This window comes from Chiroxiphia lanceolata, chromosome 3 (assembly GCF_009829145.1).
Source record: "Chiroxiphia lanceolata isolate bChiLan1 chromosome 3, bChiLan1.pri, whole genome shotgun sequence".
NCBI lineage: Eukaryota > Metazoa > Chordata > Aves > Passeriformes > Pipridae > Chiroxiphia > Chiroxiphia lanceolata.
In genome coordinates, this window is record NC_045639.1 from 14803557 (window position 1) to 14827249 (window position 23693).

The 23693-nt window shown below is 39.4% G+C and overlaps 1 protein-coding gene across 2 annotated transcripts in view; it reads left to right on the forward strand.

Moving 5' to 3' along the window:
- LOC116785147 (follicle-stimulating hormone receptor) overlaps positions 1–23693 on the forward strand; it is an 87407-nt gene that overhangs the window by 20255 nt on the left and 43459 nt on the right. For both annotated transcript variants that reach the window (XM_032684397.1, XM_032684398.1), the window contains exon 2: positions 12660–12731. In XM_032684397.1, the coding sequence (XP_032540288.1) occupies positions 12660–12731 (72 nt within the window). The remainder of the gene's footprint in view (positions 1–12659; positions 12732–23693) is intronic.

The following is a 23693-nucleotide window of genomic DNA, read 5'->3' on the forward strand; positions in this document are numbered from 1 at the left end:
CTGAGACTCCCTTGATCTGTCATCCATGTGGAAGACAGAGGCAAAGAAAGTATCAAACACCTCTGCCTTATCTCTGTCCCTGTTTGTGAGGTGACCAGCCTCATCCTGTAACAGGCTGGTGTATTAGGAGCCTCAGTCTGCCCTATACTCCACCTCTCAAAGAGAGAGCTGGGTGAAGAGTAAGGGACAACTTGAGACTTGCAGTGGGAGTGCAATTTGCCTGATTTTACAAAGATTATAAAAATGACCTAGCAAAAGAATTCGTGGCAAGCTGAGACATTCTTTAAATATTTTTATTATTAAAGAATGCTGAAATGTTCTTGTCACATTTATTTTTGGAAGTGTCTTGTAGAGCCAATTCTGTGTAATGAAATAGGAGTCTGAACAAGGTGCTGAAAATATTACCCCTGATTGAGTTTTACTCTTTAATCTTCTGCCTAAGGAGCAATCCCTTCTTTTGCAACATAAGAAAACTTGCAGTAGTTCTAAATATTGAAGAACACTTCAACACTTCAATCCCGATACCACCTGCTTCAAAGAGTGCCAGAATAGGTGGTATTTGGTCATGCTGATCTAGGTATGTCCCCCCATTTTGGCTGAACTGTCTCAGGCTGACTGCAGTGCAGGTTTTTTTCCTTTCTGATGTGTATCTCAGGAGAGAGATGTGTCTCCAGCCCTGCCTGGTTCAAGTATATCTTGAGTAAAGGGATATCTTGGTAGTCAACCCTCTTCACATATTTTGCTTTCATGTATTTATCCATTTCTCTTGAATGTCTGCCATCCACAATGTCCTGTAGCAAGGAGGTTACAGTGTTGAACTACATGCTGTGTGAAGACTGGACTCCTCCTTATTTGCAAATCTTCTCACCCAGATCTTGTCTTACTACCCTGGTTATCACACATATTTGTCACATTGCTCCTCACTCCCCTTCCAGATCACCTATAACTATTGTATCCAGGCCCCATGCTGGTCTCTGTGGGATGCCATTTATGACCTTCCTTCAATGAGATGATTGTTAACATCTAATTCTTCCAGTGAGGTTTTCGTGGAATTATAGAATCATTAAAGTTGGAAAAGACTTCCAAGATCACTAAGTACAAACACCAATCTAGTACCACTGTGTTCACCACTAAATCATATCTCCCAAATGCCACACCCACATGCCTTTTTTTTATCCAATTTAATGCAAGGAGATGCCTACCACAGTCATTTAGAGCTGATGACACAGTTATCATTCAAGGAAGATGGTGGAAGTGTGTGTAGGGAGGTAGCAGAAGCCTAGGTTTTATCCGCTGTGGTTAGGTGTTGCAAAGAATATATTTTCACAGGCATAACTGCTAAGCTTTTCCTTAGAATTATTCCATAATCTGCAGCTGTGCCATGGTCAGGTCAATTTTCTCCCATTTCTATTTCACTCTTCTGTCGCCCTTTTTAAGAGGACTGTGTATGTTTATTAAGTGCTACATAGAGGGTTCATGTTTGAGAAGCACTGTGAAGGTAGAAGCACGAAGCACATCTTTATTCTGAACATAAGGTAGTATTTCAGTTGCCAATGGGTCAAGCTGGCTTCTTTCCGAAACAATAATACTTTCAAATGCAGTAAAGATGCTTGACACCACTGCAAGTTTTGCCCTGTGTGTTACTGAGAAGAGACCCATCAGTCTTAAAGGACATAAAGTACAGTTAGTATTTTTAAGGATACTGGTACACTCGTTGCCATGCTATATTTAGTCAGGAACATCATTTTATTATGTGAAAATAAATTCATGGCTAATGGAAGGCAGATGGATAAATTCAGCAGTTGCAGTGGCAAAGTAATTCTTGCTGAAATAAAAGGAAAACATAATTATTTATTTATTTTTGCACAAGGAGAAGTAATGAGAATTCCTTGCTTTTTCATTCCCTATCAAATTGGTGATGTCTGTGGGGGAGAGATCTCAATAATAGAGAAAGACTGTGAGGGAGAAGAGACGCTCTCAGGAGAGTGCAGGATGAAATTGAAAGAGTCCAGGCACCTGCAATTGATATCCCTGTGATTGTTTCCCTCAGCAATCTCTAAAAGATGAGCTGAGAAAAGTTCTTGCCATGGAAACTCTGTGACTAGGAAGAGGACCAGTGATGTGGGAACATGTGGTGAGCAATGGCAGTAAGCAGAAATGTTTACAGGACTTGAATAAAACATGCAAAGTGGACTACAGTGTAAGGACTCTAAGCTCTTTTACACATACACATATAAGCTCTTTTATAAGTACCTGTTTCTCACAATAATCTCATAGGTACTTTCGTTCTCAATGTGCTTTGTGGTTCATCCTCTTGCACAGCCAGCAGCAATTCCAGAAGCCAGCTTCCATCCACCTGAAAGAGACAGAAGAAACATTCATATTAGAGGAAGACGTGACCAGAGGGAATTCCCTTTTTCACATGGTGAAAACTAAAGTTGTGGGGTTTTAGCTTTTGTCACTTTTAGTGTTATTTCAAAACTCAAGTATTTAAAATTTAAATGTGGGCTTCAGTACGTAAGAAGAAGTAAACGCTCCACTCGCCTCTGCTGGGGAGAAGTGGGAACGTATGGCATAGGCCCAGCTCATTTCTGTATTTTGGTTTAGTTATGTTAGCACAAGTCTAGCTTGTGCCCTGAGAACTGCAGAATACATGCTGTTTGCATCTGGGACCCCTCCTTCGGGAGATGCTGTTTTCCTGAGTCTACCAGCTGAGTTAGCTGTGTTTGGCACTCACACTGCTTTTGGAAAATACAGCACGTATTAGATAGCAGAGAGAATATTTACTTTTACAAAGCTCATATTCAGATACAGAGGAAAAAAGAGTGCAATCAAATCTCCAAGTGCTGTTTCTTAAGCGTTTTCTGACTGCTCTGGGATCAGGAGTATCTGATATCTCATTACAACTTCAAACAAGCCTTTGAATGTATCCAAATTAATCCAAATATTTGGTGAGGACCCTGTTACTTATTAGGCTGTGTGTGCTAATTAGGGAATGTAACAGTGAGTGTCTTTCTTTTCATTTTATTAATATTCTTATATATTTCAGCTGTTTCCTGTTAAGTAGCATAGGTATAGTGCCAATGAAGACATGGACGAGAAAGAAGATAAAAAGAACACTAGCTGTTTCTAGTGAATTTACCAAGCAAGATAAAGTGAGAGGAGTTATTTGGTGTTTTGCCGTACAGCAATGGTTCAGCAAAAAGTTTTGCAGAAAAGCTTTCTTTTTCTCTTTTACCTTTACTAAGGTGTCCAACCCAGAACTTAACGGATTTTGTCCCTGGAGAATTTGTCTCACTCAATAAAAATAGCATCATGTATGGTGGATCTGTCAACATAGAAAGTCCCAAGGTCTTAGAGGTAGAAACACACAAAGAACACTTGTCCCCTTTCTGCTACTACCTCAGACAATGAACTGTTCTTTCCCTGCTGTGAAATAAGACCTTTTTTGACACATTCTTGCGACAGGAAAAGAGTCTAAGTGACTGGCTGTGTGTGAGCAGGATGGCTATTCTTGCACTGAATTAAAAGAGGGGAAGAAAGTTCTGAAGACAATACCTTAAAAAGCCTCCCATGTGGTTGTACTGTGGACATTTTCTAGAACCCTGTTTGCCTTGACAAGTTGCTCATGGGAAAGAACACAAAGTAAAACACTTTCTTTGCAAGAATGAAATACCCAGTACTTGTACAATGCTCCTTTTGTTAGGAAAATACGCAGAGATATTAATATAAATAGATGCAACACCACGATTGTGCTCAGAGTGAATGAAACTTTAATGCCTCCTTACCATAAAGATGGTTGCATATATCAAGGTCAGGTTTTAAGGAAGTTGCACGTTTACCACATGCTGTACATTTCTCAAAGGCCCGCCTGAGTAAGCTCTGAGGAACAAGGATGTGCTCTTCGAAAAGCAGTGTAGTGTCTTACAAGATAATCAATACTAACAAAAGTATAGCTATTTGTAAAAATAAAGTAATCACTATTTCCTGCCTCTCTGTAACCAAGATGGGATAACTTCATTCACTTGTGTTATTTATCTTACACAGAACACTTTTCACAGCATGCCTTTGACATTAATAGAAGCAATTTTAACTGTGCTTTCAAGTTTACTGCTGGCCTTTTTCGTGGGTAACTCATTCCAAGCAGTTAAACTCTTACCGGATGCGAACATGATAACTGTGAGAAGACTTGTTTGTTGCAATTTGTACTCAGCAGCAAACCCTTTTTCTCCATGTGTACTTAATGTAGAGGAATCCAGACCTCAAGCTTTGTTTTGCTCAAGCTCTGGGTAAGCTTAAAGGGAGATGATTCCTTCTACCAAGACAGCATTGCTTTACCTGCTGCAAGAGTGCAGGATGCACATTTTGACCTTTGACTTGCAGCCACCTGGATCTACTGAAATGACCAAGCTTCTCGTATGAGAGGGTGCTCTGCCCAGGGCAGGTGTCATTTGTGTTTGTGACATATCTTGTGCGTGGCTGCTACTTGCACCTAAATCTTCAACAAAATTATTTGTCAGAGACTTTCTGAGTTAACATGCGCAGGCAGCTCCTCTGAATAGTCACAACTCTGTTCCTCTCCAGCTTCACCTTAATGTAAAGCAACCCAACCTAAATTCACTGAAATAACTACACCAAGTGTAGAGCATTAAATATCTCAGAATGACTAAAAGTCCTAGTGTTGCATTTCTTTCTCTGATTGGGAATTCTGCCATCTTCTCTTTTTCCCTTGTCCTCCATCTTGTTTTGTTCTTTTTCACTTTTTTTTAATGCCCCATCTCTAGATTCATCCCACCTTATCCAAGCAGAGCTATTTAAAAGCATCTTGGAGGTTTATTTTTAACTGCCTGCATGTGTGACCTCAGAAAGAAACTATCTGCAGCGTCGTGGGGGGATATAGCAGTGTTACTGAGGACAGCCCATGCTTTGTCCAGAAATGAAAAGGGTATCAGTGCTGAGACTAAACATGCCATGGTTTTGGAAAACTAAGGAAGGGAGGAGGGAGAGTAAGCTTTACAAGCACATTGCTTGACCTATTTTACAATCTTTTAGATGCTTGCTTTTTTTTTTCCTCACAACAATTTTCTGTCCTTCCTTATCTCTCCTTATCAGCTGTTAGCTGCTGAGGGGCACTGTGTGCAACTTATTAGCTGACCTAAGCAAGGTCCTCTAGGAAAAACAAATCCCACAGCTAATTTGCTGTGTGCCTATGTGAGCACCATCACAGCTCTGATGGGGAAACAGGAATTTTGTTATCCATATTTTGGTATTGTGGGCGCTCTGCAAGTGAAAAGCCAACAGGACATTGGGTGGTCTTGAAATGCTTCCCTTCAGCTTTTTGTGGCTGGGAGGCACTATTACGCTGGGCAAGTGTTCACTAAATTTAGAATACGAATGCCATCAGTACTATTCATTATCCTTTTGATCTAATTCAAAAAAAAAAGGAAATTGATTTCTAAGCAAGACTACTGGTAAAGATTAAGGGGTCACTCTTCATAAGCTGCTGCACATGTTGCCTTTTAGATTCAGAACTGTAAAGCAGATGGGCATCTTTATAAACACATTTCTAATTGTATTTACTTTGTCTGTACATTACTTTGTTTAATAGCTCAGAAACCAAAATATTTTCTTTCTCATAGATGCTCTTTTTATCACTCCCAGACCTGAAGGGATTCCGAGGTAGCACACCTGAAAGGAGGACATGTGGTCTCCCAGATTAATCCTACATTTTTCAGTCAGATAGAAGAATGGTTTCCCCTTGTGTTGCTGAGCATGATGGTATATGGTGTGGCATGATGTTATATGGTATGAAATATCTCCCTGCTTGGTTTGGGTCACCTGCCAGGTGTGTCCCCCCAGCCTTTAGCCTACCCCCCAAAGTCTTCATTGCAGGGGCAAAGTGAGAAACAAAGGCAGACTCAGTGCTGTGCACAGTTCAGCAAAAGCTGGAAGATTAGTGTGTTATCAGCACAGTTTTGGTTAAAGGTCTAAACCACAGCACCCTGTAAGCTGCTGTGAAGGAAATTCACTCTCTTCCTAGTCACTCCCAGCACAACCCGAAAGACAGAAGGGCATTTCTGTCTTCTCCATAAAATGTATATTGTGTATGTTTTCCTTGCAATACTCACCTTTACCAGCTTTTATCATCCCATAAAAGGGAGAAACCAGCTGCACAGTCAAGATAACTTGTCCTTTTGCAAGCACTTGAAAGGGATGAGCAGCTGACTTAAGCACATTAGGTGGCCACAGTGATCATATGCTTCAATCCAGATTGTGCATGTTAGGACGGGATTATGGTCTTTCTCTCATAAATCCATTTACATCTGTGTGACGTAGGGCCTCTAAGACTGGATCATATCTCAGTTGAACAAATGATTTGCAAAGCTCTTCCTCCATTATTCAAGTGTGCCTGTGCTATCAGGGTACATTTTTTGAAATGAATCTATACTTACATGGATAGTCATTATTAAAAAAAATATTCTGCTTGGCTTTGGTTTTCTCTTAAGATAATGCCGTTGCTCTCTGGAAAGACAAGCCAGCAGGATGGTGGGAGACATTTTTTGTCACTGCTGGTGCCAGTCCTCGTGATCCCGTCAGCCTTACAAAGTCCCTACTTTGGCATCTCATGGAATTGAGGTGACTAATATAAATCTTTCTCTGTTCTTAAATTAAAACCTCGCGAGGGTTGAAAATAGCTTTGCAGAGTGATATGAATGCACTCTAAAGACTTTAAAGCCAAAAAGCAAATTAAACCAAGCTTTTTGCATTTAGCTCGATGGTTTTTGAAACCTGATGTTTTAGTATCCAATTTACAACTTTTGTACTCCTCTCTTCCTGCTGTTAGGAAAGGGAAAACATAGCTATGACTGAAAGCAGCTACAAGCTACTTAATAGATTACAGAGATTTTCCACCTAGGCAACTGATTATGAAAAATACTTTCATGTTCGCGTATATCTATGTATGTCCCTTCCCAGTGAGATGTTCACTAGAACCAGACCCTAGTCATAGTGAAGTCATATGGCAATGTGAACCCATTTCAGTCAGCTGCAGGCTTACAAATGTTCTTCATAAATTTAAATTAAATCGCATTTAGCTCAAAGGAATCTCATGATTCATTCCAATGAGAATTAGGACAAAAGTTGAGCACCAAGGTGACACAGCTCAATTGATTTACGCCATCTGGGATGTGGTCTGCAGTATCTATTTGTCTCCTATTATGGCATGAAAAGCAAAACAGTCCTTCACTGTTACATTAACTAATCAAGCAAAAACTGAAAAAAAAAAACCAGGGTGCAGGTTTGTGTTGATTTGTGCATTTAATCAAGAGCACATTAAATAGGTCATAGCATCATTTTGTCTTTTTCTGATGTAAAGCAAAGACTCATCTGTTGCTTGTACTGTAACCTCCAGCCCATTTCCAAAGCAAGAAGCAAAAACAAAGAAACAACCAAAAAGAATTACAGATAGTAAGATAAATTTAATTGTTAATCTTTTTGTGACAAAATGCACATTGCTGCAGAGGATTAGAAGGTGATAGCATCAGTGTATTAGCTCAGAGATTAAAGTAAAATGTTCTTCAAAATCCTATCACATTTATTTCTTCGGAACCAAATTTGGTGATTTAGTATTATGGCCACTAAATCTTTTTGGCTTTTTATTTTATTTTCCTTTGGTCCTTAAGTTATAAAGTTTATAGTATCTGCTTGATATAGTTCATTTTAACGTCACGAATTTGCAATTTACATGAGCCAGAGAAGATAATTCTACAATGCACACACTTTTCTGATTAACTGTGTGTGACTTAAGTAGATCTGAGAAATGAGTTTTAAAGAGTGTTTTGAAAGACCTAAATTCAGCCAGGCTTTATGGAGCAGAAATTATTTTATTTTATTTAAGCAGTCTAATTTCTGATAATCAGTGCATTCCTTTGTTGTGCCAGATTATTGCCGGTGGTGGTGGGGAGGCGTCTGGCAAGGAAGGGGGCTGGGAGGAGGGGACACTAAAGCAGAGCAGGAGAAAGCTCTGATGGAAAATTTCTACCAAAAAACATCTTAATAATTGCTCAAGAAAAACTTGTGGAACCAGGGTCTGAAAATTCATTTGCTGAATATGTAAAATACATAATTTTGCACATAAATGGCTAACCTCACAAATACCTCACAAATGTGTCTTCACATTGATTTGCTTAATGTGCACACTTCACAGGTTTCCTATGCACTTTTTTTCAGAGACATTTAGCAGAAACCTATATGAGCCCACTTTTTTAACTTCTAATTTACCAAGTCTTTTTCATCACCCATACCTTGGGCACCGGATACTTGAATAACAACATCCAGTCCTCCATCCTTTTATAATGAGGTCAATCTCTTTTCTGTCACTGGATTCATGTGGGGCTGGATAGGAGAACATTAATTTTTCTGGAGAGTTTTTTTTCCTTTATGTCCTATATTCTGCCTGTCTCAACTACTTCAGCTGAAGAAGACTATTTTAGGAAAAGATCAATAAATCTTTTCATAACTGGAAAGGTTAGAGGGTTATTCAGGAACATTTTAGCAGTACCTGCTAATTTCTGTTCTTTGCATCATGTCCTCTATAGGCTTTGAGGTTAAGTGGCACTATGATATTTCTCTTATACTAGGCACAACCATACAGAAACAAGATGTATTTGTGTTGTTTGTTCTTCATAGTGATATAAAGTGTATGTTATCTGTGTTACCGGCTTCATATTAACTGAGACCCCACTGCTCTAAATAACCAGGTTTACATGTCTCTTTATAAATAAACAAATAAGTAGGAGATAGTTCTGCCCTAGTCCTGACAGGTCTAGCTTTAAGTAGCAACATTTTTTTAGCAGCTTCATAATAGAGGAGTATATAAAGTATAAGCGTGATTGTACAACTAGAGCAGACAGTATCTATCAACAAACTGTCTAAGAATCACTTACATCAGATATATTTAAGTCAGGATTTAGAGACCTCTCCTGGATATCAGGGCATGTATAGGAGCAATGGGCCACATTTACATCTATATTATAGTTCTGTACATAGCGAATAACAATAGTTAATATTGTCATTCTTCTATTTCCAGCTATGCATATTGCCTTCACACGATGTACGATAACCATCTGATGTGTGACCATCTGGGGCTTGTTTCCTTTCCTCTGATTTCTGCTCTTGTGTTTGTTAAGTTTTTGGTGGCTCCTACACTGGAGTCCTTTCTAGGACTTCTGGGACCTATTGTAGCCCAAATAATATTAGCATCACTAAACTCTGGACTTAAAAAGTGCAATTATCAATTCCAGAATTTGTTCAAGGGAAATCAACTCTAATTGTAAGGTCTCTAGAGAAGGTGGTAAGTTCCCCCTTGTCTTCTTTAGTGGCACAAGAAGTCTAGCCCTGGCTGCATGATGCTTGAGCCTGGACAGGAAGAGGTCCCTTGGCCACTGAGCATCCTCCTGAGGCATGAAATTCAGAAGGCTGTAGCACTCAATGTAAGGGAAGACTTGAAGAGAGGACTCCCATTCCATGTGTCTGCTTTGGCTGCCAGGGCTGCGTTGAGGGACAGCAATGCTTCCTCCCTCATGGCAAAGCCTGATGTGAGTGGGGGTCCTTGTGTGTGATGAGGCTGGTGCTGAAAGCCCTGGGAGATGAGATTTGATGTTTCCTGGAGGCTAACTTTGCATATGGATTTTTGGATCACCCAACCTTCAGTCTAACCTTTCTAATGCCTTATGTTGGTTACCTGGCCCTGGGTTTTTAATTCCACACCATTCACTGAAGAGAGCTTTTCACTGAGAGCTTTTCAGTGCTCTCCTTACTGGTGTCTAAGTGCTAACATAAATTTTTAGGACCAAATACTGCTTATCTCTCTTACATGCATGTTTTTTAAAGGAAACTTTTTTTTAACTGTTTGTTGTGACATGAAACGTACTTGAAAAAGGTGGGCTGTATTCATTTCTTTAACCCTAAAATAGTGCCAGCAACAAAACCAAGGAAAGGTTTTTCAACTATTTTTTCCATGTACCTCAGAAAGAATTGCTACTGAACAGTCAGTATCTCAAGTTAAGTACAGATTGATTCTTGGAGACTAATTGGTGAGATTTATTGACAATACAGCATTTAGCTAGTTATAATAGACTCCTATTCATTATACAGTTGATAATTCAACAAGTAGCTGATTCTAATTGTCATTGTTCGTTATACCATTAACGCTGAGTTTATTAGCCTACTCAGAGATGTTTAAAAACAATTAACCTTAATTTTTTTAAGTGAAATGTGAGATTTCAGCTATTAAATTTCAATTCTACTTTAACTGCCTCAAGGCATTAGACACGTGGCTCCTGAATTCTGGCGGCTCATTAATGCAGGATATCAGGGTCTTCAACAAAGAAACTCAAGGTCTGATTTTTAATTCTATGCAGATGTGGCTTTTCTCATATAAGTAACCCCATCCATGAATGAGGTTCCCTTCCTTCCATTAGTTTCTGTATCAGAATGTAATTTCTTGTTGTGGTGAAGGATGGCATAGGCCAGTATTTAATTAAAAAATTGCAAATGTCCTGATGACCTAAGCATACAGAGAGAGGATTCGTTTTAGCACAGTGCCATAAAAAAAATGATAGGTGGCTTTTCAGACAAAGCCTGCTTTCTAGGGCTCAGAAATTAGGCATGCATTTCTACAAAGCAGAGTTTGAGAAAGATTTCAAAGCAGATCAAAGTTAAAGAGCTTCCTGATGGTTCAGCTTTGTAGCACTAAGCCTGCTGGGTGTTCTGCAAGGATCCATTGTGTCTAACTGCTCCGAAAGCACAGCCATAGCTTTGCATGCATTACACCAGCCCTGTTTTCAGTAGGGTTTTACAAATTGCCTAATCCAGGATAGGCCTTTTCTGGGAAGCTCTTTTATCCTTCTAACGTTTGCATAATGATCTCAATACTGTAATTCTTGTGTGACAGTATGTTGAAGCTCTTTCTGATTTACATTAATGATAGTACAAGAATAATGAAATACCAAATTGACTTCATCGTCTTTCAGGACTGAGAATACCATAAATTTCAATGTTTATAAAATGTGTGAGGCCAAGTTCACTCCTGGTGTAATCACAGTGACATCTCTAGAGCTAGGTGAGCTGTGCATTGACTTTGTACTGCCTAAGTAAATACTAACTCATGAGGGGGTAGATTCTACTAAAGACCTACAATTAAAAAATGGGAACCTTTCACACTGGTACTCTGTCAGAGTAATACTTTTTCCCCTAGAACTTTGATTAAAACTTGATAATCTCCCATGAAACTAAGCTAATCATTTGAAATAAAACATAGATGAGGATTGCATGAATACTTTATGTGAACAGTAAGAAAGTCTCTTGTTTTGAGCATTGTGTTAAAATTTGCAGGACTGCACAGCAGGCCCTACCAGGCTGACTTCCCCTTTCTGTCCTCCTGCAGACCTTACAATGAGGCAGCACAGACAGGAGATGAAAGGCAACCCCAAACAGCCATGCAAAAACAGTTCTGAGACAATAACAATTTGGAGTGATCTGGAAGATATGCTCACTGAAAAAAAGACTTCCATAGTAATTCAGAAAAAAAGTCATTTCCATATCTGTGGGAAAATAGACTAAGGAGGTGAATCACAGAGTTCAATGTATGTATGTATGTATGTATGTAACATGTTCATATATGTAACAAAGGTGGGTTTGTTGTTTTTTTTGAAGAGAAAAACATTTTTTAACAACTGTCAGTCAATGCAACCAGTGTTATATGATGTCTTGCAATGAGCAGGTCATGTTAACACATACAATTGTTTGTTCTTACTATCTATGAATGATTAAATGTGTGAAAGAAAACAATTACCCTGATAACACCTTATTCTCCGTAGAGTAGTAGAAACCCTAGTTTTCATTTGTTAAGCGCCATCAGAAGTTTTCTAGTCCTCTTTGTTTACTGTCATTAAAGGAGAAAACTCCAATTTAACAGAAAGATTTATATGATATTTTAAATGATTTTTCCTAATCAAGTATATTCTGTGACCTTTAAAAATGACAAAAATGTAGTTCTGGAGCATTTATGATCGAGTTGTGTACTCCAAAGTCCCAATTTTGGTGCACATTATCAACTAATTAGAAGAGAGACTGTGAGAAGCATTAAAGTTAATAAAGTTGTACTGATGGGAGATAGTAGCTGACTTCTTAAATTGTCTGTGCAGCAGGTTAAGGTTCATCCTGCATGAGCATGGATGTACCACCTTACAGCCTTGTAAGCAACTCACCTCCATATAGGTCCACAGGGAACCTTCATCCTATGCTTGATCATCACTCAAAAGAGCAGTCGAGATGAGAAAGGCACTGTTCACTCCCAGCACACAGAGGAACTGCAGGTCTGGATTTCTTACTGAAACAAACAGGGAAGTGGCAACTACTGATGGATGCTTTTTCCCCTGAGGAGCCCCAGCGGTCATCCAATGCTATGCTGTAATTTTGGTCAGAGCATTTGGAGTCCCACAAATGCTTTGAATGTTACAGCTGTGTTTAGATGCCAAAGCTTTCAGCCCAGAGACTATCCTTGTACCAGTGATAAAGGCCTCTCCTGTGCTACCAAGGCTACTGTGCAGTCCTGTGCTGTGAATAGACGATAATCACCCCATTTTCTCTATTTTCAGGAGATTTGTCCTCACCAAGATGAGAGTCGTTCCAAAAGGAGCTTTTGCAGGACTTCTTGACCTAGAGAAAATGTACGTATTATGTCAACAACTATTTTACTCCAAGCAGCAGTTTCTGGTTGCAGCTCCCTATCTGTGAGCTTCATATATTTCATCTTTGGGTTTAAAAAAAAAATACAACCTTTTTCTATTAACACCACACGTTTCAGAACAATGTTGTCATAAATACATTTTCATATCGGTAAATGGGCAGTCTTCAGTCAAAGGACTGGTTAAACACGGAGTGTCATTGCAGTTAATAAATACAGTGCCATAACAGAAGATCACAGGAAACTGATTATTTTGAGAGTTTTGGAATGAAACAGTGGAAAGATCAGGGAGGAAAGCACTCCTATTAAGAACAGGTCAGCCAATTCCTTTTTCACTAATGAATAAATAAGATTGTTTTGTGCATGTTCAGAGTCAGCTGGCAAGATGTGTGAGAGAAGTTTCTTATGGATGATCGATCCAAAAATTTTAGCACACAAAGAGTGTAAGCACCTAATTTCTATGAATTTTAGTGATAATCTTGGAGATACAATTATGAGCACCTCTGACGAACCAGATGTATGGTACATTCATTAGTATGCTATTGTGGATGTGTTTCAGCTCCACCACTAGAAGGATTATTACCTTATTTTTTATTATTATAACAACCCTTATTAATATATTTTTTCCAGCTATTCTTTAAAAACAGAAAATCTATGGGTTATGTGGTGCTAGCACCAGAAACTATAACCATCACTGTCCAACCTGAAATATTCTTGGGCATGTATGATTTTTCTTTCATATGGACAAATAACATTTTGCTTAGAAACAGAGCCAGTACTTGCCAGTACAGTGGGAGTGGGACACATAAAATTCAGTGTTCTTTTCAGTGCTGTGTGTGTAATGACAAAGCTCAAAAGGACAGTTCTCTGCACCCTTTCTACCCTTTTCCCTTGTACTCTTGCATAAGTAAGGAATTTAGCAAGAAAGTGAACACGCCAGAAGGTATGGCCAAGAAAGTGAAAGGATTTTGAACGTGGAGAAGGATGGATGGGTGGATGAATGGATGCAGGAAGAACAAACAGTGAACATCCAAGGATTGAAGAGCTGCTATCAGCAGCAAGTGATAAAGCTCACATGGCATCTTGCCTTTTCTGAAATAGGAGATCCATTTCAGGGTATAACTGTAGGTTCAGGAGTCTTCTCTGAGCATGTACAAACTAAAAATCTTCCCCCTTATGGATCCAGCCTCTCATAAACCCAGCAAGCATCACTGTAAAAGGTCATTTTTCTCGATAAAAGAAAAGTCCTAGTTAGGGCTAAGATCACCTCTGCATTGCCAGTTTTGTTGGCACTTGTTTCTCCCCAATCGTGTGGAGTTCCTTTTAGCCTAGTCCTTATGGAAAATCATTGAGCTCTCTGGTCTATGAATTGAGTTGCAAAGTGCATTGTGAGCTGCTTCTGTTATCTTTAATTACTCAGAAACCATACATCAGATAGGTTTGAAGGCATTGAATAGATTGTCTCTAAGTGGTGATTTATTGTTAACCAAAAAAATTGTATATGGTAATGGGCTCAGTTTGAAAATACATCCACTTACTAGTAGTACATGGAGGAGAAATGGGGAGAGACAGTTTATAGCAAAACACCCTTGAAAATAAAATTGTGATAAATATGTAAATGAGACCAATCAACATCAACAAAGATGCAGTATTTGCAGATGATATGGCAAACAGATAAAATTTGAAATAGCTCGCAAATCCTAAACCTAACCCATAAAACATTCATCAGAAATATTCATGATAATGTAGGGACAAAAAAGTGGGTAATCAAATAATAGATTTGCATATAAAAACACAGCCTTTGTATGAAAGCCTTTTTACTCTTGCAAGATCATGCACAGAAAGAAAGATTAAGCAAACTGTAGCCTATTTAAGGAAAACAGATATTAATATTGTGGTACCTCCATATGGTAAAATGTAGATAGCCTGATGTACACAAATTAGATACTTCAACGTAGTATATGTACGTGCTCACCTAGAACTAAATAGACTAAAAATGAAGTGACAATATTTCCTGAATGCATTACTGAAGAAACATTAATGAAGAAAAACCAGTATCTTGTGCAGTCCAACATATCTGTACACACAGATTTGACCTGTTTAGGACACTGGCTCAGAAAGTCCCTCAGGAAGCAGTCCTTAACAGCAAAGGGGTCCTGGAAGGCCGGACATACTTTAAGAAGGAAATCTTAAAGGCATAGGAGCAGACCATCCCTATGGACCAAAAGACAAGCTGTCAGGGAAGAAGACCGGCCTGGCTGAACAGGGAGATTTCACAGGAACCCAGGGAAAAAACAGAGTTTTTGACCTCTGAAAGAAGGTGCAGGCAACTCAGGAAGAATACAAGGATGTCGTTAGGGCATGTAGAAAGAAAACTAGAAAGGTGAAAGCTCAGTTAGAACTCAATCTAGCTACTGCTGAGAAAGACAATAAAAAATATTTTTATAAATACTTTAACAACAAAAGCAGGGTCAAGGAAAATCTCCATCCTTTATTGGACACAGGATGGGAACATTGTCACCAAGGATGAGGAAAACACTGGCGTACTTAATGCCTTCTTTGCCTCAGTCTTTAACTGAAAGACAGGTTATGCTCAGGGCAAGCAGCTCTGAGGTGGTGGAAAGGGATGGGAAGCAGAATAAACTCCCTGAAATCCAGGAAGGAGTCATTAGTGACCTGCTGAGCCACTCACAAGTCAATGGGGCCAGATGGTATTCACCTGAGGGTGCTGAGGGAGCTGGTGGCAGAGCTTGAAAAGCCACTCTCCATCATTTATCATCAGCCTTGGTTAACCAGGGAGGTCTCAGGTGACTGAAAGTCGACCAGTGGAGACCCATCAACAAGAAGAGTCAGAAGGAGGATCCAAGGAACCACAGACCTGTCAGCCTGACCTCGGAGCCCAGGAAGGTTCCTCGGAGCCCAGGAACAGATTATCTTGAGTGCAATCACACAGCACATACAGGACAACCAGAGCATCAGACTCACTCAGGATGGGTTTAGGAAAGGCAGGTACTACTTGACCAACCTAATCTTTTTTTATGACCAAGTGACCAGCCTAGTGGATGGGGGAAAGGCTGTGGACATAGTTTTCCTAGACTTCAGTAAAATCTTTAATACTGTCTCCCACAGCATTCTCCTGGAAAACTGGCATCCCATGGCTTGGAGAGCTGTTCTCTTTGCTGGGTTAAGGACTGGCTGATGACTGGGCCCAGAGAGTAGAGGTGAATGGTACCAGAGGGTGGCTGGTCACTACGGGTGTCCCCCAGGGATCAGCATCGGGGCCAGTCCTGTTCAACATCTTTATTGATGAGGGGATCGAGTGTACCCTCATTAAATTTGCAGACAGAACCAAGTTGGGTGGGAGTGTTGATCTGCTGGAGGGTAGAAAGGCTCCACAGAAGGATCTGGGCAGGCTGGATAGATGGGCCGAGACCAGCAGTACGAGATTCCATACTTCGTGAAGTGCCAAGTCCTGCGCTTGGGTCACAACAACCCCGTGGAATGTGACAAGCTGGGGGATAGAGTGGCTGGAAAGCTGCCCGACAGAAAAAGACCTGGGGGTGCTGGTTTATAGCTGGCTGAATGTGAGCCAGCAGTGTGGTCAGAAGGCCAATGTCATCCTGGCTTGTATAAGCAGTAGTGTGGCCAGCAGGACTAGGGAAGCGATTGTCCCCTTGTACTTGGCACTGGCAAGGCCACACCTCCAGTGCTGTGTGCAGTTCTGGGCCCCTCACTACAGGAAAGATATTGAGGTGCTGGAGTGAGTCCAGAGATGGCCAACAGAGCTGGGTGAGGGTTAGATAGCAGGTCTTATGATGAGGGGCTGAAGGAGTTGGGGTTGTTTAGCCTGGAGAAGAGGAGGCTCAAGGGAAACCTCATCATTCTCCGTAACTACCTGAAAGGAGGCTGTAGCAAGGTGTGGTTTGACCTCTTCTCCCAGGCAACTGACAGGATGAGAGGAAATGGCTTCAAGCTGCATCAGTGGAGGTTAAGGTTGGACATCATGAGGAATTTCTTCACAGAAAGGTTGATTAAATGTTGAAATGGACTGCCCAGAGAGGTGGCACTTAGTGCTTTGGTTTAGTTGACATGGTGTTGTTTGGTCTAAGGTTGGACTCAATGGTCTTGGAGGGTCCCTTCCAACTCAGAATACCCTGTGAAATATCTGTCTTCTCCACCCTAAATGATTCCATGATTCTATTCTATGATTCTAAGTTAAATAAGAGATGAGTTCTTCATAGGAATCCTAACTCTGTTGTATTTATTTTCAAAGTGAATGAAGGCTTTTGAACACAGGCACCAAAAATTTCTGGTTTTCAATTAAAAATAATTCAATAATATTTTCCTGCTTTCTCTATGTATTTTAGTATCTTCTCAAACACCCAAACTGCTGAGAGCTTTGAATAGATGTATTTTGCCAGAAAATATCAAATACTTTCAGTTAGGCTTCAGTCAGAGTACACAGGCAAGATCTCCCTTGTTTGCCATTTGGACTCTCCAAGGACTTTCCAGAATGGACACTAGGGACTATGACTCATCACAGAAAAAATAGTGTGACTGGGAAATGATGGCATGATGCACTTGATCTGCTCTCCCTTGTGCAGCTCTAATTTTAGTTACCAAGACAAAATCTTTTGTGTTTCATCTGATTTTTAATTATTTTTTTTTTATTTTGGCAATATTGTCATTGGAATACTTTTGTCATTTTTTAATTTTTTTAAAAAGTGAGAGTCCTTTCGAACTACCTCTGGCTTGTCATTATCTCCTCACCCATCTAAATTACTTCAGTTACTGAAAAAAAACAGGAAATGTCCATTCTGCAGACTGTCATATGGTGCAACAACTTTCCCCAAGTATGTTCTAGGAGAAAGATCTTCTTAGATAAAATGTTTAAATTTATGAAATAAACTGTCAGGCTCTAATTATCAGAGATTTCTCTTACTAAACATGCAACTTGAATTTTCATATAGAAAACTATTTCAGGAACACACAAGCCTGTGGAACAGTATTGCCATCTTGTTGCTAGCAGCTCTCTGACTTCTGCACAACTCTGGCTTCATGTTAATTTAGCAAATAGGTGTTCAGGAAAGCAGATTAGTTATTCCTGGTACATGTTTAGTCTACTCCTAAGTCTGAGACAACTGGCGTGTGGCAGTTTGTCTGGACTCCTGCTTAACCAACCTGTTTACACTCCCAGAACTAATTAACATTCCAGTTACTAAATTAAAAAGCAGTGCCATGCAGGCACATACCTGGCAAAATCAATTTGACGTGCTCTGCAGCAGCTATGTCATCTTCAACCTGCACTGAAAGTGCTTAATTTGGAGACCGTCTGAAGCAATATTAAGTCTCACTTTTCCTTGTGCTGTTTCCTCCTGTTACTACAAGGTAGCAAAGTAGACTTGTGAATGTTGATCTAACAAGGCCTGATTCGGGCATCATATTTATAGGAAATTTGGTCTGATTGCATTACCCTGTGCAAGCCAAAGAGGCCTCATGTCTGCACCCTGAGGCACAACCCACTTGAAAATTCATCATCAGTTATTTGTTCTTTTTGAAGGGTTTAAGATAAAACACAATGCTTTGGTTCATCATTTGCTTTCAAATCCAACCAGTGTGCAGCCTAAGGAAATTCAGCTATGAGGATGAAATCCTTCTTGAACTAGAAAATATCACAGAGAAAAAAACCACCATTGTTGGCCCTGTTTTGTTTTTTGGAGTAATAGGAGAAGGACATTTCTTTAACGGATTTTGGCAAAGGCACAGTTTAAGAACACAAACCGTGCTATGGATAACAGAGCTTGATGAGCTAAATTCTTAATGAGCTCTGGAAATCCTGGAAAGCTGAAATTTTCAGGGTTGAGAGAATCAACAAAAGTTGATAGTCCTGGAACCTGAACTTTTCTCTCTATGGAAGACAGCAAGAATATATGCACCAATTATCTTCTGCTTCCCTATGAATTTGTAGGAAAAAGCAGCTCTTAATCATGTATTTACTTCATCACTTAGTGCATTCAAGCTTTTCTGTTTTATTTTGTTTTGTTTTGTTTTTCTGCTGAGACAGTTGATCCAGTGATTGTTCATAAGAACAAATGCTGCTGGTCTGTGACCTAGATACATGAGCACCAGCTTATTTCATCTACAACAACCAACACAATGTATGATGCTAAAATCTCTCCTGTTTGCCCCTGTAGGAAAAAAAGCAAGTCACACTTTCCTTTGACTTAATTAGATCATACTGTGTTATCTTTTATGTTTCAGCCAAACTCAGGTGAGGTACTTGAGGACAGCAGAGAACAGAAGAGAGTATTTTGAATCAAGGGTTATCTCTTTTCCTGCAACTGATGAAGGAGCAGAGTTCTTGGCTTTACTGTGAAGGTCTCATCTGGAGAATTTGGCATACTGGAAGTCTTCACTTTATTTAGCAAGTTTTAAAAACCTGGTGGATTGATGGATTCACTATCCAGACCTTCTTCAGCGGTAGCCACTAAAGCTTCCTGGGCTAGCAAATGGCTAATCCATCCCACGTGCTCCTGAAAAGAGCTTCAATAAGCTCCAGCATGTGATTCTGTAACACTTGTCAGCCCAAGTGAGGGGAGGCAAGGGGGGGAGGCAGGAATCACATGATCACCTAAGGACAAACCGTCTGTGTCTTTTGCTATCAAAAAAGCTGTTCGGCATTTTGCAGCTTCTCCAATTTTTCTTGCACGGTGTATTGTGTGCTGCTTCATTTGGTATGCAAAGGCTGTGTTTAAATAAGATCATTAAAGCTATTTTGAGAAAATTGTGAGGATTCAGCGTAACCAAGACATTTGGAAATTGGTTCTAGGCAGGAGTTTCTATCTTTTGTTGCATCATTTGGATAAATTTGCTATTTATTATTTTACAAGCAGCAAAATATGGATTTTCAGGATCTGCTGTGATACAGAAGTTAAGTAGTGCATGTTTACAAAAATATTTATTTACATCCCTAAGGTGAAAGGGGGACACAGTGCATTCTGCATACCAGAGTACATACTGAATAAAGCAACAATCATACTTTGGTAATAAATAGTGCAGGATATATTCCCAAGGTGCAACCCTACAGATATTAAATTCCAGTTTACATCTGAGGAAGTTATGTGAAACATTCTGCACCTTAAGGACAGGTCATGAAAATGAGTATGCCAGTTAATGCATTTAAATTAGTCTAAATATGCATTTTCTCTCAGGGAACAGAGGACTACTGTTCAAAAATGTTAAGGTGAATAACCAACATAGGCAAAGAAATTCAAAATTCAGGCTGTCATCCCAAAGAATAAATGTTTTAATGGGACTACTGTTATATGTGGGGCTTTCCCAGCTGTATGCCCAGTCTAGTCCTGTACGAGTCAGCAAGCAGGCTGCTGGTCAGGCAGGGAGGAATCACAGGAGGCTTCCTGGCTCCTGAGGGTGGACTTGCAAGTCCCAGGTGCCTCCATCCCAGCTGCTTAATGGTGATCAGTGGTTTTGAAGCAGGGCTTTTCTATAGTGGAGGGACTGCTTGCACTTCAGGCCTCTGATTCAGCAGCAAAGTGTAAGAAAGCTTATCCTCTGCTGGATGTGCCATACACGTTTCATAGCCCAGCAGCATCCAGAGTGTCAATCTTCATTTGCCCATCGTAACACTCTGCCCTTTGAAACGGGTTCCCTCAAATGGGATTTGAAAGGTGAACAGCTGTGCAAGCTTCTTCCAAGGGTCCTGTAACACATCGTTGGTGGAGGAGCTGGGCAGAGCTGTGCCTTGTGCCACTGTCTGTGTGTGTGGCTGTGAGCGGCTGCAGCACCTTTTCTTCTCCAGGGAGTGCCATTGCTTCAGATGACCCTCCTGCAGCCTTTGCAAATATCATCCCGTGGATAGCAAACTTTTGTGTTTGGTATGAATACGTAGGAAGCCTGGTGTTCTCAGTTCAAATTATTTCATGAAAGTAGAAGCTATACCTTGGGTTCTAAACATAATAAACAATGAACGAAGACCAGGTGGTTTTATTATAATCTATAAACATTTTGCTGCATCATCACCTGGCATTCCACTTTTCCCTGTCAAAGCTTATCTGTGGAAGAGGCCTTGCACTTGCAGTTATTGTTGTCATCCCTTGCACAATTACAAAAAAGTGAAGTAGGACTTTATTATCCATGTCAGCAGCTCGCTGTTGATGTCAAAGAGCTTTGCTATATTTCAGGGAAAGCATGATCTAATCTCAATCTTTCGCTAATGCTTGATGGAACAAAATTACAAATAAAGTAAAAACCCTTAGAAGAAGCAGCTAGGGATTGTAAAATCAATCAATAGTGTCCATATCAATATTTTCTAAATTTTCTATTCAAAAAGTCCCAGAAAATCATGCTAATATTTTCATATTTTAATTGAAAAACATTAGAATACAAGAAAGGAAGTATTCCATAATTCTTTCTGTGTGGTTTAGTATCTTGATGCTTGCTGTCTTTGATATAATAAATTTAGAACAGAAAAAAAAATAAATACATTTTGTTATTACTTCCTTTTTTTGAACAAGAATGAGCTTTGTGGTAATGAACTGTTAGCAGAATCTTTATTTGTAAACTGCATTGATGTGGAGCCAGTGTTAAAGACTGAAGTATTTAATGGGAGAATCATCTTGCACCTCATTCCTAGTCCCTGTTTTACAGACGAGGCAGAGAGAGAGAGAAAAAAGAGGAATCCACTTGTCTGAATGTATACTAAATGCTTTAATGCCTCTCCCCAGTAACACACTGTTCAGATTACCTGAATTCATAAAAGATGAAATATGGGCAAATGCTTGTATGAGTTCCCACTCTTCTTTACGGAGAAACTTTGATCCAATGTTCTTCCACCTTCCTCCATGCAAACAAAACAGATAAAACTAAGTGCATGCTAAATTAAGATTTGCATATCTAAATGTAGGCTCTGCAGTAGCCACATTTGTTCAAAATGAGATTTGAGGGTGAAATGCACAGTTCTTAAGAAAAAGTCTCAGTCCAGTGTCAAAGAAAAAACCCAAAAAACCTCTGCAAACGAAAATGCTGTGAATTATTAAGATTTTTCCCTGAGTTAGTAAGATTATTTCTCAGTAGGCTTGCCCTGCATTTACGCTGTGTTCTGGGTGTCCTTTGCTGCTACTGGAGCAAGACGCTGGGCCAGACGGGCTGCAGGTTTGGCATCATAAGGAGAAATTTTCTTCCTCTGAATCATTAAGTTTTGCAAGGCAACCTCAGTCTAGGTCCTTGCATTAGAGGCATGAAGCTGATTACTGTGACTGGTAAACCTACCAAGGAGCCTCAGAATTGATGGTCATCCCGTGGTGCAGAATTAATACTATAATCTTTCTTCTTTTCTCCCGTGGAATTGCTTAAGGCATACAGACGAGGCTGGTATGTCTGCTCACTGGCCAGCTTTTTGAGATTCATCTCAGGTACTTTTGAGTGGGTTTTTTGTTTCAAGAGGGAAAGATGGATGACGGTAGAGTCAAAAATTTTCCCCCAAAATGTGTCACTTCTTCAGTTTCCATCTCTTCCTTCCAGGAGCTTCACTCTATTTTGAAGTAAAGGAAGTTTCAAGTTGTATTTTCTTAGGAGATTCTTGTACTTTCAAGGTAGAATAAATGACCATCTAAGTGACTTTGTAAATATAAAAATACATATTTGCTAGGTAACATAAAATAATTCTTATGCTGGACGAGTGATACATTTATTAAACTTGCATATATACATCACAAAATGAAATGAGAACTCAGAATTGCTGTTTCTGTTTACATTCTACCTTTTCAGATATAATTCATTACTCATACATGACAAAAGATGGGTCCTCTCATACGATGTGTCAGAATATGTTCCTGATTTAAATAATTATATTTTTCTTTATAAAATCAGTATAATCATTCTAATATCCCTAAATAATTCATTTTTTAAAAAAGAGTCAATTTTGTGTGTTAGTTACATATTAATACCCCAGCTTCTGGGTAGAATTCAGAATTAAAATGTACTGACTTGAGACAAGTCAGTACAAAATTAAGTTTCAAACAAAAAGTAAGCAGCGTTAAAGTCGAAAAACATTTTTTAAAGAGTTGTAAAGGGATAACTATATAAAGGTTTCTTTCTATTAAAAAAAAAAAACTAACGAAGCAAACAAACCCCAACTAAACCTACATTCTTGTGTGAAATCAAACAAAAAAGCAATTCTGAGAGAAAAAGCATGAATTTAAAAGAGGTTGCACCTCACCTGGTTGTTATGGCACCTTCATCTTCACCTGACAGACAGGCTGATGGGGGTCCATGGCTCCTGATGCATCATGGTGCTGTGCTGGCAGGAGTCTGTGGGAATTCAGGTGACAGCATATCCCAAGAGACGTTGTAATGTCATCTCCTTCCAGGTATATCCAGCTTCTAGGTTTCCTCAAAAAATGTGGCTCTTAAAAAAAAAAAAAAAGTATGAATTAGAAAAAAAAGGGTTTTTTCATGAGAAAAAAGGTTTTTAAAGGATTTTTTTCTATTAATCTTATTGAGTGTATTGTAACTGTATCAGTGAGTGAGTGCAAAAGGTATGACTTCCTTGAAATTGTGCCCAATTTTCTCTAAATGGGATTTTCTTCAATGTTTATTGTTGCCACTACTAATGTTGTTTGTTAGAAAGAAATCCAGCACCAGATAGGAAATGGTAATTCAGTTTCAGGAGGATTTCAGAAACACCTTCCCATATTAATTTTATCCAGCTTTTCTGTTTATTTTAGATATAATGTTAGTGGAATTGGCATCTTGCAATGAAGGAGGGTTTCCTGTTATACAAATGCTGATATAACCCTCAGCATTCATGGAAAAAAAATGTTGAGATGAAGTCATGACATTTATTTTCCAAGCAGGAGATGTTGATTTTCTGACAACGTTATATTGCATGGCCTTTATTTCTATTATGCCAAATGATTGATGTGGA